The following is a 14,367-nucleotide window of genomic DNA, read 5'->3' as shown; positions in this document are numbered from 1 at the left end:
CTATTCACCGACACCTTGCACGGACCAGGGCGAAGCAACTGTAATGAATCGAAAAAAAACAGCTGTGTCCTGTGAGTGGTGAAGGTAAGAATTAATTTTTAATGAACATTAGTTAAAATAATCTATACATACGGTGTCAAGCACTGTATACACACTGGCTCAGAGCCTGGAAACGATCAACGCGTTTCGACCTTGGGTCTTAGTCATTATCTAAATTTAGGGCAAAATCATAGGTTAAATAGTCTTCTCCAAGACTTTCATTGGTAGCTATTTTCATATAATCAAAATAATGTGGACACTTGTATGTTAAAAAATAAACATTTAAAATCAACATTTTCATTGTCAAAGTATAAAATACATATGTATAAGAATCTAACTACTATAATACTGTCCCTATGTACAAAAATATAACTACTATAATACTGCCCCTATGTACAAGAATATAACTACTATAATACTGCCCCTATATACACGAATATAACTGCTATAATACTGCTCCTATATACAAAAATATAACTACTATAATACTGCCCCTATGTGCAAGAATATAACTACTATAATACTGCCACTATGTACAAGAACATAACTACTATAATACTGCCCCCTATGTACAAAAATATAGCTACTATAATACTGCCACTATGTACAAGAACATAACTACTATCATTTTCCATACTTGACTGCAGAGGTGGAAGTGCATAAATAAATACTAAATAATATTGCTGCCGATATACAGGGTTCACCAACCAGTGCCATCTTACGTTTCTCAACTGATGTCAAAGTGGAAAACAAATAATGAATTATTTTTCTGAGGTCTTTTTCAAGTCTGGATGCTTTTGAGGTCATTGTCCTTTAACTTGGTGTTGAACTTTGGAAAATCAAACTCAAAATCCAGAATCGACAACAGTCAGAGCTGTCACAATAGAGCAAAGGAGTCGCTGCAGATTACACAGGTAAATTAATCATCGCTGTATATTTTTTATTATTACTATTATTATTTATTATTATAGCGCCATTTATTCCATGGCGCTTTACATGTGAGGAGGGGTATACATAATAAAAACAAGTACAATAATCTTAAACAATACAGGTCACAACTGGTACAGGAGGAGAGAGGACCCTGCCTGCGAGGGCTCACAAGCTACAAGGGATGGGTGAGGATACAGTAGGCGAGGATAGAACTGGTCATGCAGCGGTTTGGTCGATTGGTGGTTACTGAAGGTTGTAGGCTTGTCGGAAGAGGTGGGTCTTCAGGTTCTTTTTGAAGGTTTCGATGGTAGGTGAGAGTCTGATATGTTGTGGTAGAGAGTTCCAGAGTAGGGGTGATGCGCGAGAGAAATCTTTTATGCAATTGTGGGAAGAGGAGATAAGAGGGGAGTAGAGAAGAAGATCTTGTGAGGATCGGAGGTTGCGTGCAGGAAAGTACCGGAAGACACAGATGTGTGGAGGAGACAGGTTGTGGATGGCTTTGTACGTCATGGTTAGGGTTTTGTACTGCAGTCTCTGGGCAATGGGGAGCCAGTGAAGGGATTGACAGAGGGGAGAGGCCAGGGAATAGCGGGGGGACAGGTGGATTAGTCGGGCAGCAGAGTTTAGAATAGATTGGAGGGGTGTGAGAGTGTTAGAGGGGAGGCCACAAAGTAGGAGGTTACAGTAGTCAAGGCGGGAGATGATGAGGGCATGAACTAGGGTTTTTGCAGATTCTTGGTTTAGGAATGTATAGATCCGTGAAATATTTTTGAGTTGAAGGTGGCAAGAAGTGGAAAGGGCTTGGATATGTGGTTTAAAGGAGAGATCAGTGTCAAGGATTACCCCGAGACAGCGAGCTTGTGGGACTGGGGAGAGTAGGCAGCCGTTTACTGTAATGGATAGGTTTGTTGGGGGGGGGGGGGGGTAACGTGAGATGGTGGAAAGATGATGAATTCTGTATTGTTCATGTTAAGTTTTAGAAATCTAGCAGAGGAGAAGGATGAAATAGCAGACAGACATTGAGGGATTCTGGTTAGTAGGTAATATCTGGTAATATCTGGTCCAGAGATGTAGATCTGCGTGTCGCCAGCATAGAGATGATACTGAAAACCGTGAGATTCTATGAGCTGTCCCAGGCCAAAGGTGTAAATAGAGAAGAGCAGGGGCCCTATAACTGAACCTTGCGGGACTCCGACAGATAGGGGGCGAGGTGAAGAGGTGGTATGCGAGTGGGAGACACTGAATATCCGGTCTGTTAGGTATGACGAAATCCAGGATAGGGCCAAGTCTGTGATGCCAAGGGATGAGAGGGAATGTAGTAATAGGGAATGGTCCACCGTGTCAAAGGACAGGTCCATGAGGAGGACAGAGTAGTGTTGCTTGCTCTTGGCGGTTAATAGGTCATTGGTGACCTTAGTTAGGGCAGTTTCAGTGGAGTGGTGTGACCGGAAGCCAGATTATAAGCGGTCGAAGAGGGAGCAGGAAGAGAGATAGGAGACCAGTTCAAGATGGACGTGTTGTTCCAGTAGTTTTGAGGCATAGGGGAGAAGTGATATAGGGCGATAGCTAGATACAGAGGATGGGTCAAGAGAGGGCTTTTTGAGGATAGGTGTGATTGAGGCATGTTTAAAGCTTGAGGGGAAAACACCAGTTGTTAGTGATAGGTTGAACAGATCGGTTAGGGTTGGGATGATGACTGTGGCGAGGTTTGGGATGAAGTGAGATGGGATCGGGTGAAGTGCACATGTGGTGAGATGCGATCTTGAGAGTAGAGTGGAGAGTCGATCTTCTGTACTGGTGGAGAAGTTGGTTTTGGAGGTAGAGGGCTGGGCTATTGGGAGGAAGGGCTCTGGGGGTTGTCCACTAAAACTATCTCTGATGTTCTGAGATGAGTGGGGAGGGAGGAGGTGCTGGGGGACGGAGGATAATTGAAGGTGTTGAATAACTGTTTAGGCTGGGTTCACACTGCGTTGTGTGAACCCGTTTAACGGACTACGTTACACCGCGGCATAACACGGTGTAACGTAGTCCGTTAACGCCACCATTACTTGCAATGGCGAACGCATCGCTAGCGCACACCCACAATGGGCGTGCGCTAGCGATGTGCCGTCATTGAGTGATGCGGGCTGCAGCGTTTCCGGGTCCGTCACCAGTAGCGCACTGCTAGCGCAGATGGAGCTAGCAGATGCTCCATCTGCGCTAGCGCAGAGCCAAAGTCGGCACTTGCGTTAGTGCAGTCCGTTTAACGGATTTGTTGAACGGACTGCACAACGCAAGTGTGAACCTAGACTTAGGGTTGTGAGACAGGGAGGATATAAGAGATGAGAAGTAGGTTTGTTTCGCTGTGGCGAGTGTGGTCTTGAAAGTAGTGAGGGACTGTTTGAATGCGATGAAGTGCTCATTGGAGTGGGATATTTCCCATCTGAGCTCAGCAGCCCTGGAAGCTCACCTCAGTTCTTTGGTCAGGCTGGTGTGCCAGGGCTGTCTGTTGATTTTGCGAGCTTTGGTATGTGTGAGAGGGGCAAGAGATTCCAAAGCTCTGTAGAGTTACAATCCTGTTGCATCTTTTTTTTCCTGGAAGATTCCCTAATTTTGGCTATTTCAATTCATCCCTGTACCCGGGAACATGGTCATTTCAGAAGCTTTTATTTGAAGTCCTACCTTTGTTTAGCAGTCGATTTCCCCTCTAGGGAAACTTTTTTCCATCCATCAATGTTACCCAACTAGGGTTTTGGTTTTTAGAAACTTGAAGTTTCCTAGAACTTCTTCAAGGGTTATTGAGAAGACAAGGGTTGATTACTGAAAATTCCACAATGGTAATTATTGAATGCTTTGCCCACCCTTGAAGACCTAGTCTGCTTGACTTAAGATGACAGGTTCCATGAGAAGACAAAGAATTTACCATGGTAAAAAGATTGGGAACCTCTATCATTTTCCAGGGATGATTCCAATTTATAGCTAAGAATTGAGTTGTTTTAGTAGCTACTTGCCCAAATTTCTTCTTTTGGGTCACTCAGTCAATCTCGCCTACTAATGTGTATAGAGGTGTCTCAACTCTCTCCCAGTAGTAGTTGTTGGGTGAAAAAAAGAATTGGGTATGTTGAATTTCACCCTGTCTGTTTCCTTGTTCTTGCTGGAGATAATAATCACCATGGGAAGGGTCGGGATATGGCTTCTTCTCCTCTTCCCATTGAAAACACAAGCCGAGCACGTACTGAATATGAAGTAATAGCTGACATCCCAACAATTTTGACTGCAAGAACCCGAAATTTGTCTAACTTTTTGTATGAAGTAATCATGATTAAAGACCATGACTGCCGATATGGTTATTGCATTGACAAATTTTCTGATATACTTGAACTCATTGTGTTTGTACCATGAAAGTCCTTTTTTCATTATATTTGTTACACAAGATTTGGCCTAGAACTTCGAATCTGGTTGATATGACCAGGTATAAGCACTGCTCAAAAAATAAAGGGAACACTTAAGCAACACAATGTAATTCCAAGTCAATCACATTTTTTAAAAAACAACCTGACCAGTTATGAAGCAACAGTGATTGCAAATTTATTTCTCCTGCTGTTGTGCAAATGGAACAGAGAACAGGTAGAAATGATAGGCAATTAGCAAGACAACCCCTATAAAGGAGTGGTTCTGCAGGGGTGACCACAGACCACTTCTCTGTTATCATCCTTTTTGGCTGTTGTTTTGGTCACTTTCACATTTAGTCATTGCTCTCACCCCTAGAGGTACAGTAGCATAAGGTGATGTTTATCGTATAACCCACAGGTAGTGCAGTTAATTTAGGATGGCACATCTATGCGAGACGTGGCAAGAAGGATAGCTGTGTCTGTCAGCGTAGTGTCCAGAGCATGGAGCAGATAATAGGAGACAGGACAGTACACCAGGAGATGTGGAGGAGGCTGTAGGAGGGCAATAACCCAGTAGCAGGATCACTACCTCCTCTTTTGTGCAAGGAGGAACAGTGCCAGAGCCCTGCTAAATGACATCCAGCAGGCCACTAATATTCATGTGTTGCTCAAACTGTCAGAAACAGACTCTTTGAGGGTGGTATGAGGGCCTGACATGGGTGTGTTTACAGCCCAACCCAATGCAGGGCGATTGGCATTTGCCAGAGAACACCAAGGTTGGCCGGTTCGACATTGGTGCCCTGTTCTCTTCACAGATGAGAGCATTTTCACACTGAGCACATGTGACAGACATGTCTGGAGACACCATGGAGAACATTCTGCTGCTTGCAACATCCTCTAGCATGACTGGTTTGACAGTGGGTCAGTAATGGTGTGGGGAGGCATTTCTTTGGAGGGCCGCACAGCCCTCCATGTGCTCGCCAGATGTACCCTGACTGCCATTAGGTACCGAGATGAGATCCTCAGACCCATTGTGAGACCTTATGCAGGTGCACTTGGCCCTGGGTTCGTCCTTATGCAGGACAATGCCAGACCTCATGTGGCTGCAGTCTATCAGCAGTTCCTGCACGATGAAGGCATTGAAGCTATGGACTGGCCTGCCCATTCCCCAGACCTGAATCCAATCCAGTACATCTGGGACTTATTATTATTTATTTATATAGCACCATTAATTCCATGGTGCTGTACATGAGAAAAGGGGTTACGTATAGAGATATAGATATCGTTTACAGTAAACAAATTTACAATGACAGACTGGTACAGAGGGGAGAGGACCCAGTCCTTGCGGACTCACTGTACATTCTAGAAGACTTCCATGTCTTGTTCCATCCAGCAACGTCACGTTGCACCACAGACTGTCCAGGAGTTGGAGCAGGGGTCCCCAACTCCAGACCTCAAGGGCCGCCAACAGTGCAGGTTTTCAGGATTTCTTTTGTATTGCATCGGTGGTAATGTGATCATCTGCACAGGTGATGATTCCAACCCCTGTGCAATACTAAGGAAATCCTGAAAACCTGCACTGTTGGCGGCCCTCGAGGCCTGGAGTTGGGGACCACTGAGTTGGAGGATGATTTAACCCAGGTCTGGGAGGAGATCCCTCAGAAGAACATCCGCTGCCTCATCAGAAGTATGCCCAGGCGTTGTAGGGAGGTCATACAGGCACATGGAGGCAACAGACACTACTGAGCATCATTTCCTTGTCTTGTGGCATGTCCACTGAAGTTGGATCAGCCTGCATTTTGATTTTCCACTTTGATTTTGAGTATCATTCCAAATCCAGACCTCCATGGGAAATTCAGTTTTCTACGTTGATTATTTTTGTGTTTTTTTTTTGTCTCAATGCATTCCACTATGTAATAGATAAAGATTTGCAACTGGCTGGAATATTTCATTCAGTGATATCCAGAATGTGGTATTTTAGTGTTTCCTTCATTTTTTTGAGCAGTGTATATATGATATAGCTAAAGATTTGGCTGAGTGCTCCTGCGTTCTCTGTGAAAGAGCTGATGTCAGCAGAGGCATATCTCCAGCTGAACAATCAGATCAGCAGTCCAAAATCGGACATCAATACATTTTCCAGGACTCTCATTAGTTTAAAGGGACTCTGTCACCTGAATTTGGAGGGAACAATCTTCAGCCATAGGGGCGGGGTTTTCGGGTGTTTGATTCACCCTTTCCTTACCCGCCGGCTGCATGCTGCATGCTGGCTGCAATATTGGATTGAAGTTCATTCTCTGTGGTAAGGAAAGGGTGAATCGAAAACCCCGCCCCTATGGCTGAAGATTGTTCCCTCCAAATTCAGGTGACAGAGTCCCTTTAATGTGTATAGGAGGGCTTTGTACTTGTTCAAAAGTTGGGTGGAGGAAGAAGACAAACTTTTGTGATCACCTTCTTGATCTATTTTTCATCTAATTTCTCAACAGCTGATGTAAGGTGCTGTTATGGCTAAATCTTATACTCTTGAGACAGAGCTGCAGAACATGGCCTCTACATCGAGAGAGGCTTTGACAGAGAAGGATAAAGAGAAAGATGAACTCAACGTCTTCGAAAAGTTTGTCCAGCCATGTATAGTGGAGCTTCTAGGATGTGTTCTCTTCATTTCCATCGGATGTCTCTCAGTGCTGGTCAATCCTACAGGGGCTGGACCGCTGCTACCGGCTCTTGCCCATGGTCTTGCGTTAGCTATTGTCATCTCTGTTCTTGGCAACATAAGGCAAGTTTCGCAGTACCATATGGCAAGCCAAGAAATAAGTAACAAATCTTTAAAATCTACCAATGACGCAATAGTAAGATGGAAAGGAGGAGATATCTCTGTGTCTAACCGTTTTAGAGACATATAGCATAAAGAACGCCTAACTGAAGTTTTTTTCAAAGCAGGTCATCTTGTGCCACTCACAGTGGCATAGCTAAAGTCCGATAGGCCCCAGTGCAAAATTTGGATCTGGGCCCCCACATGCATGTTAGTCACATTATGGATCCTTGTAGAGCTCTAGCCTTCCTGTAGTAATGTTGCACATCCTAGGTCCCTTTTTGAATGATGTCTTCCATCCTGGGCCTCTTCCTGTGATAATATCCTCCTTCCTGAGCCCCTTCTTGGTATAAGGTCCACCATGCTAAGTATCTTCTTGCAACATTGTCCTCCATCCTGGGCCCCTTCTTGATATAGTTTCCCACATCCTGGGCCTTTTCCAAAAATAATGTCCCCCATCCTAGGCTCCTTCCTGGTATAATGTCCCCCATTCTAGGCATCTTCCTGCAATCATGTCATGCATTCTGGGCCCCTTACTGGTAAAATATCCCCAATCTTGCCCCTTCCTGGTATGATGTCCTCCATCCTTGGCCCCTTTCTGGTATAATATCTCACATCCTGGGCTCCTTACAGTAATAATGTCTTTCATCCTAGACCCCTTCCTGGTTTAATGATCCCCTATCCTGGGCCCCTTCCTAGTACAATGTCCCACGCTCTGCTGCTCTTTGCCAGCACACTTAAAAATCCCACAAACAATTCTTAGCTTTCTCCACCCCCAATATGCAGAATCCTCTTTCATAGCCAGCGCAGAGACCGGCAGCTGACTTCGCTGTGCCAGCCATGGGTGGCGCATGACATCATGGCCATGTGTCACCCCCTATGACTGGCACGACACAATCAGCTGCCAAACTCTGATTGGCCAATGGCTTATATTGCAGTGTAGGGTGCCGGCGGGTCTCTGCGCCGCAATAAATTTCAATGTGTGTCCTCTCACACACATGCAGCCGAAATAGATGCTGGCGTCAGCTCGGTTGCACATTATGCAGCCACAATCGTTACGCCCCAGGCCACTCGAGACAAAAGAAATCGTAAGTAAGGACACATCCGAATATCATAAATACCAACGAGATGTATAAATAGTCTAGGTAGGAGGAGTAGGGCAGCATTTGTATAAAGTCGTGTTGGTATATGTATATTGGTGCTCTATAGTTAATAGATAATTCTTATATTTTCTATTTTCTGTTTTGTTTTTTTATAGTGGCGGACACTTCAATCCGGCCGTCACTCTAGGTGTAGTAGTTTCTGGAGGACTGACTCCCATTTTGCTAGTACCCTACTGGGTGTGCCAACTAGCCGGAGGAATGCTGGGAGCTTTGTTGGCCAAGGTACAGACATGTTTTTTGCTTCTTGTGATGTTTTTGTTTTACCCTCTTTCATTACTGTTTTTTTGCTGATTGTTTCCATACTTCTTCCAGGGATTGGCAGATGAATCATCATATCTAAATCGCACAGGGGCGGTCTGCATGTTGGACAGCGAGGCATCACTGGGCAAAGCAGTGGGAGTGGAGATAGTCTTCAGCTTTTTCCTGGTTTTTGCTGTAGTGATGGGCGCGGTGGGAGAGCGTAGCCGGACCCCTCTGGCACCTTATTCTATTGGATTCACTGTTGTAACTGGAATTTTGACTGGGTGAGGGTCCCGATTTGTTACTTTCATGCTCCATTTTGTGAGTAATGATGGATTAGACAGCATTTATGATGAGTATGGACTTCAATAGGATCTAATGTGGTGTCTGTGACCCTTTCCTCGTGTCTTACAGAGGCTCCATATCAGGTTCCTGCTTGAACCCATCACGGGCTTTGGGCCCAGCAGTTGTAGCTGGTTACTGGGATTACCACTGGGTGTACTGGGTGGGCCCTGTCTCTGGGGCAGTCATAGTGTCTCTCATATACAGGTAAGATGTTTCCTTTGGTTATTGGTGCAGTCACAGCTTGGTCAGGGACTGCAGGGATGGTTCTGTCCCTTTAGGAGATTGTCTAATCAGCTTATGTGGGTTAGGACAAAAAAACTAAAGTGATAGGGAGGGTAGGAACCTCTCTATGGATCTACGGTATCTATTTTTTGTATCATCTGCAACTTCCTTCTTTCCCTAAACCTACAGATGCATTCATTTTATCCCTAAATAATCACGTAGCCATTTCTATGCCATGCCTTGACCCGAGCGGATACCTCTTGTCCATGTGTTTCCATTCAGGACCCCCATGGTACTAGGTAAAATTAGATAACACACTGTAGTAATCTGCAGCTTCTCTCTCACCCTTCACTTTATTTGTATTTTTTTTGGTAATGTTGGTGACAACAGTCCGGCAAATTGATTTTGCCTCCAAAGTTATCTCTATGCAATGGTTAACCTTGATGACACATTGCCATCCACATGTCCCCACGGTGTCCCCACTCTACTGCATAAAATGGAGATCTGCAGCTTCCCATTCTCTGTCCCCTTTCTTGTTTTTGGTAATATCGGTCATAACAGACTATTACATTAATATTTTCTCCACTCACATGTTCACCTTTACACCCTTTTGGGACACCTCTTATCTATATAACCAAACTAGGTATCACCTCTCTATTAGAGAAAGTGCATTTCTGCAGCATCGCTTTCTTCCTCGTAGATATTGTTTTCGCTAAGGTTGAGCACAACAAACTTGTCATTAATCATGTCTCCGAGCAATCACATGGTCATTGATCACCTTTACACCATGGCTAGTAAATATGCCCCGACAAGGAATCTCCTCTTTATTACATAAAGTGCAGATCTGCAGCTTCCCTCTCTCCCCTTTGTTGTTTTTTTCTAAGGTCGATCACAACAAGCTGCTGCATCAATTTTGTCTCCAACGATCACATGGTCACCTCAATGTCATGGAGGACACCCCTTATCCATATAATCAAACTATGTTTCTCCTCTCTATTAAATAAAGTACAGATCTGCATCTTCCCTCTCGCCCTTCCTGTTATTGCTTTTTCTAACCCCTTTACGACATGCGCCGTACATGTACAGCGCATGTCGTGTCCCTCCCTTTGATGTGGGCTCCGGTGCAGTGCCCACATCTTTCCCCGCACATGTCAGCTGATTTGAACAGCTGACATCTGCCCCTAACAGCCGCGGGTGGAATCGCCATCCACCCATGGCTGTTAACCTGCTAAATGCTGCTGACAATCTCTGGCAGCGGCACTTAATGTGATTTGATTGCGCTGGAAGCGTGACACTAATCCCGCCCATCAGCGCCCGGGTCGCCGATGGCCTGACTTGACAACCCGGGGTCTGCAGCAGACCCCTGTGGTTGTCAGTGCTATAAAAGCTATGAGCATTTTTCATAGCAAGTGAGCATTTCTGCTTCTTAGAGCAGGGCTGCAGCCCTGCTGTATGTAGCACAAGCGAAAGGATGATTGCAGCTTCTAGTTTCCTTTGGAGGAGATCATGAAAAATGGAGAAGCTACAGGTCTCGGAAAACGACACAACAAAATTTTTTTTTTCACCACTTTAATTGAAAAGAACCTATACAAGTTTGGTATCTATGAACTCGAAATGACCTGGAGAATCATAATGGCAGGCCAGTTTTAGCATTTGGTGAACATGGTGAAAAGCAGTTGTAGAATAGCACTTTTTGCAATTTCACTGAACTTGGATTTTTTTCCTGGTTTCCAGTACACAATATGGTAAAACCAATTGTTCAAAAGTACAACTCGTGCTGCAAAAACAAGCCCTCACATTGCCATATTGACAGAAAAATAAATAAGTTATGGCTCTGGGAAGCAGGGGAGCAAAAAACAGAAACGCAAAAACGAAAATGAGCTGCTGCGTGAAAGGGTTGAGGTTGAATACAACAAGCTGGTGCTTTAATTTTGGCTCCAAGAAATCACATGGACACCTCTACGCTGTGGCTGGCCCTGAAAGGACACTCTTTGCCTATATGCCCTCAATGGAGATCTCCTCTAAATTTGATCAAGTGCAGATCTGCAGCTTCCCTCTCTCCCTTATGGCTTTTACTAATGTTGATCACAACAAACAGGTTCATTAATTTTGTCTCCAAGCAATCACAAGCTTACTTCTATGTCACGACTAGCCCAGGTGTGCCAACCCCTGTCCGTACAGGACCCCCTCTCTTCTAGATAAAATAGAGAGCTGCTGCAAACAATACCACTAAATAATGAGAGATGTCTCCATTTGTCTATTATAGGCTTCTTCTTGCAGGAAAGTCCCATCGATTACTCTTGAAATGACGAAGAAAACGAAACAACTGGCAGCAATCATCTCAATCTCCCAGCCGGCAAAAAATCAAAGAAAGCAGATGGGTACAACAGGAATTCATAGCAAAGCAACCAATCACATCCTACGACCCATTATTACAATATATTGGATGCTCATTTCTATTACTGTTGTCACATGACAAATGTCCCATATCTCTTTTTTTTACATTTGAATAATATGAAAGTAACATATTTGTAGATTGTGAGCCCTCGCGGGCAGGGTCCTCTCTCCTCTTGTACCAGTTGTGACTTGTATTGTTTGAGATTATTTTACTTGTTTTTATTATGTATACCCCTCCTTACATGTAAAGCGACATGGAATAAATGGCGCTATAATAATAATAAAATATAGGAATGCGAGAAGTGATGACTATATGAGGCAAAAAATTAAAAAATATATTTTTTTTTCAGAGTTTCACTGTATATAAACAATAAGAATAAGAAACATCATTCTTGTTCTGTCAGTGGACAAAAAGAAAAAGTCTTGCCACATGCACCATCGCTACTTTCAGAACTTACTGCAAGTTGGCCATGGCCAAATAAAGATTTCACATACAACACTGCCACCTGCTGGCAAACTCTTTTATTACACCAATTGAGAAAAGTGGTCGAAGATTTTGAAAAAAATAATAATTGAGCAAAAACATGAGCTAAGAAACAGCAAAATGTTAAAAATGTGGGTTTCCAAAAAAAAAAAAAAGTTAATCCTCATAATTCTGGATAAAAACAATTTGACTGATTATAAATAAGTCAGTGAAATTCTCTATGCAATTTGCTCCCCCTAGTGGCAGCTTATCTTATTACATCAAGTCCTCAACTGCTGGATTTTCACACCCCAGTACAACAAACTTCACTTATAAACGTTTTAATAAACCTTGTCCCCCCCCATCATTTGCGTGTTGTTTTTTTAAAATAATTTTTTCATTTTTTTTACTTTTGGTATTTTTTTACTTTCTTGCTCCAAGTTTGCCTTTTTTCTAATTTGCCTAACACTTCTCACAGCTGAGGGTTTGTTACATTTGCATCCAATCTAGACAATCTTTTGGGAAATGATCATTCTAGATTCTGGATCTCAGGCGGATGGGGGCATGTATGGAGGTCATCAATTGGAGACTCCATTTTTACATGTTGGGTATGGTTATGGTTTGGCACAATATGGCGTATTCAGGGTGCGGGTTGTGTTCTGCACAGACATCTGCTTGCTCTTCTTATGTTTGTGTGGGAGGAAACCACAAAAATTCAAAACACACTCAGGTTACCCGACCACCGTGAGCGCGGGTTCGTATCAGAGGATCTTAATCGTACCGGGCTCTGCAGCAAAATGGACTGATGGGCGCAAAACATTAAATGAACAGCAGCGCAGAGGATGTCAGGAAAACATTAGTAGTGGGTAAAGAAGCCCAGATATCTCATAAATAGAGATGGAAGGCACCTCCTGGGTCATCTGGTCCAACCCCCCTGCTCAAAGCAGGATTTACTAAATCATCCCAGACAGATGTCTGTCCAGCCTCAGTCTGAAGACTTCCATTGAAGGAGAACTCACCACCTCTCGTGGCAGCCTGTTCCACTCATTGATCACCACTCATTGATGAGATGCTCCTTTCATGGCTAACCTGTGTTAGGTTTTCCTCAAGTCACATGCACATTCCCAATTTGGTTCACCCTGCAGCACAGAGTGTTTCAGGAGAGAACTGCGCTGATCTTTAAAAAGATGAGGCAGTCAATTTCAGGTAAGTAGACCCATGGCCGGTCCGCAAATCACATTCTGTACATCAGCAGTGAAAAATGGGCAGGTGGCTTTAGGCTGGGTTCAGACAATCGTATGAAAAATCAGCCATTTCTCATCCCAAAAAGTGCTGCACGCTGCGATTTTATACACAAAGTCCATCAGGCTGGGTGGAAAAATGTCACACTGACTCACACCAGTCCTTGTGCAGTCCGCTCACTGTCGGTTTTGTACACGAACGGTTAATATGTTTCCACAAAGAGGGAAAACAGCTGGATCAACCAGCAGCACTGAGTATTTCAGGAAAAATATGTGCTGACCTAAGGGGGAGGTCACAGTACAAGTGTCACTTAGTGGAAGAAGTGTGTGACGATGATCGTGGGGTAGTCAGACTGAAAGTTGCATAAAGGATGTGTCCTCAGCAGCACAGAGCATTTCAGGAGTGGGAGGTGAGAGGTGACAGACTGAAAGTTACATGGTGGGAGAAGACCCCACCTCTCTCAGCAGGGTCCTCAGCAGCACAGAGTGCTTAGGAGACAGAGGTACTAATCTTATGGGAGACCCCAGACTGTTAGGTTATGTGCACATGCTGTGTTTTTTTAAGCGTTTTTGCCTCGATTTTCCATGGTGGAAACGCTTAAAAAACGCTTACAAACAGCATCCCATTAATTCCTAATGCATTTCGCAATTGTTGTGCCCATGCTGCATTTTTTTCCGCGGCGGAAACACATAGCCGTAAAAAACGCAGCATGTTCATCATTTTTCCGGAATAGCGGTAATTACGCACCCATAGACATGCATTAGAAAAACGCTTGAAAAACGCATGTAAGATGCGTCAATTACGTGTTAAAAGCGAGTAAAAAAAGCGTCTAAATCCACATGCGTTTTTCCTGCCAAGGGTATGCAGAATTGAAGCAGAAAATTCTGCTTCTATTCTACAAAGTGGGCACATAACCTTACTGCTGAGGATCCTGCTGCTTCCACTATGTCAGTCTGTCACCACCCACAAGAGCAGCACACTTTTCTCCTGAAACACTCTGTGCTGCTGAGAGCCCCGCTTCTTCTACTATGTCATTTTTACACTTTGCCTGCTACATGAATAGCACACTCCTCTCCTGAAACACTCTGTGCTGCTGAGAGCCCCGCTTCTTCTACTATGTCATTTTTACACTCAGTCTCCCATATG

General features: G+C 44.0%; 1 protein-coding gene across 1 annotated transcript; it reads left to right on the top strand.

The window, feature by feature from the left end:
* The first annotated feature begins 902 nt into the window (after positions 1-902).
* LOC138667447 (aquaporin-8-like) lies at positions 903-12,342 on the top strand. Its single transcript, XM_069755650.1, has 6 exons — positions 903-953; positions 6,824-7,113; positions 8,408-8,534; positions 8,625-8,836; positions 8,967-9,101; positions 11,386-12,342. The coding sequence occupies exons 2-6, from the start codon at positions 6,842-6,844 to the stop codon at positions 11,426-11,428; spliced, it is 789 nt and encodes a 262-aa protein (XP_069611751.1). The 5' UTR covers positions 903-953; positions 6,824-6,841; the 3' UTR covers positions 11,429-12,342.
* Positions 12,343-14,367: the final 2,025 nt, after the last annotated feature.

This window comes from Ranitomeya imitator, chromosome 2 (assembly GCF_032444005.1).
Source record: "Ranitomeya imitator isolate aRanImi1 chromosome 2, aRanImi1.pri, whole genome shotgun sequence".
NCBI lineage: Eukaryota > Metazoa > Chordata > Amphibia > Anura > Dendrobatidae > Ranitomeya > Ranitomeya imitator.
This window is presented reverse-complemented; position numbering and strand designations above follow the sequence as displayed.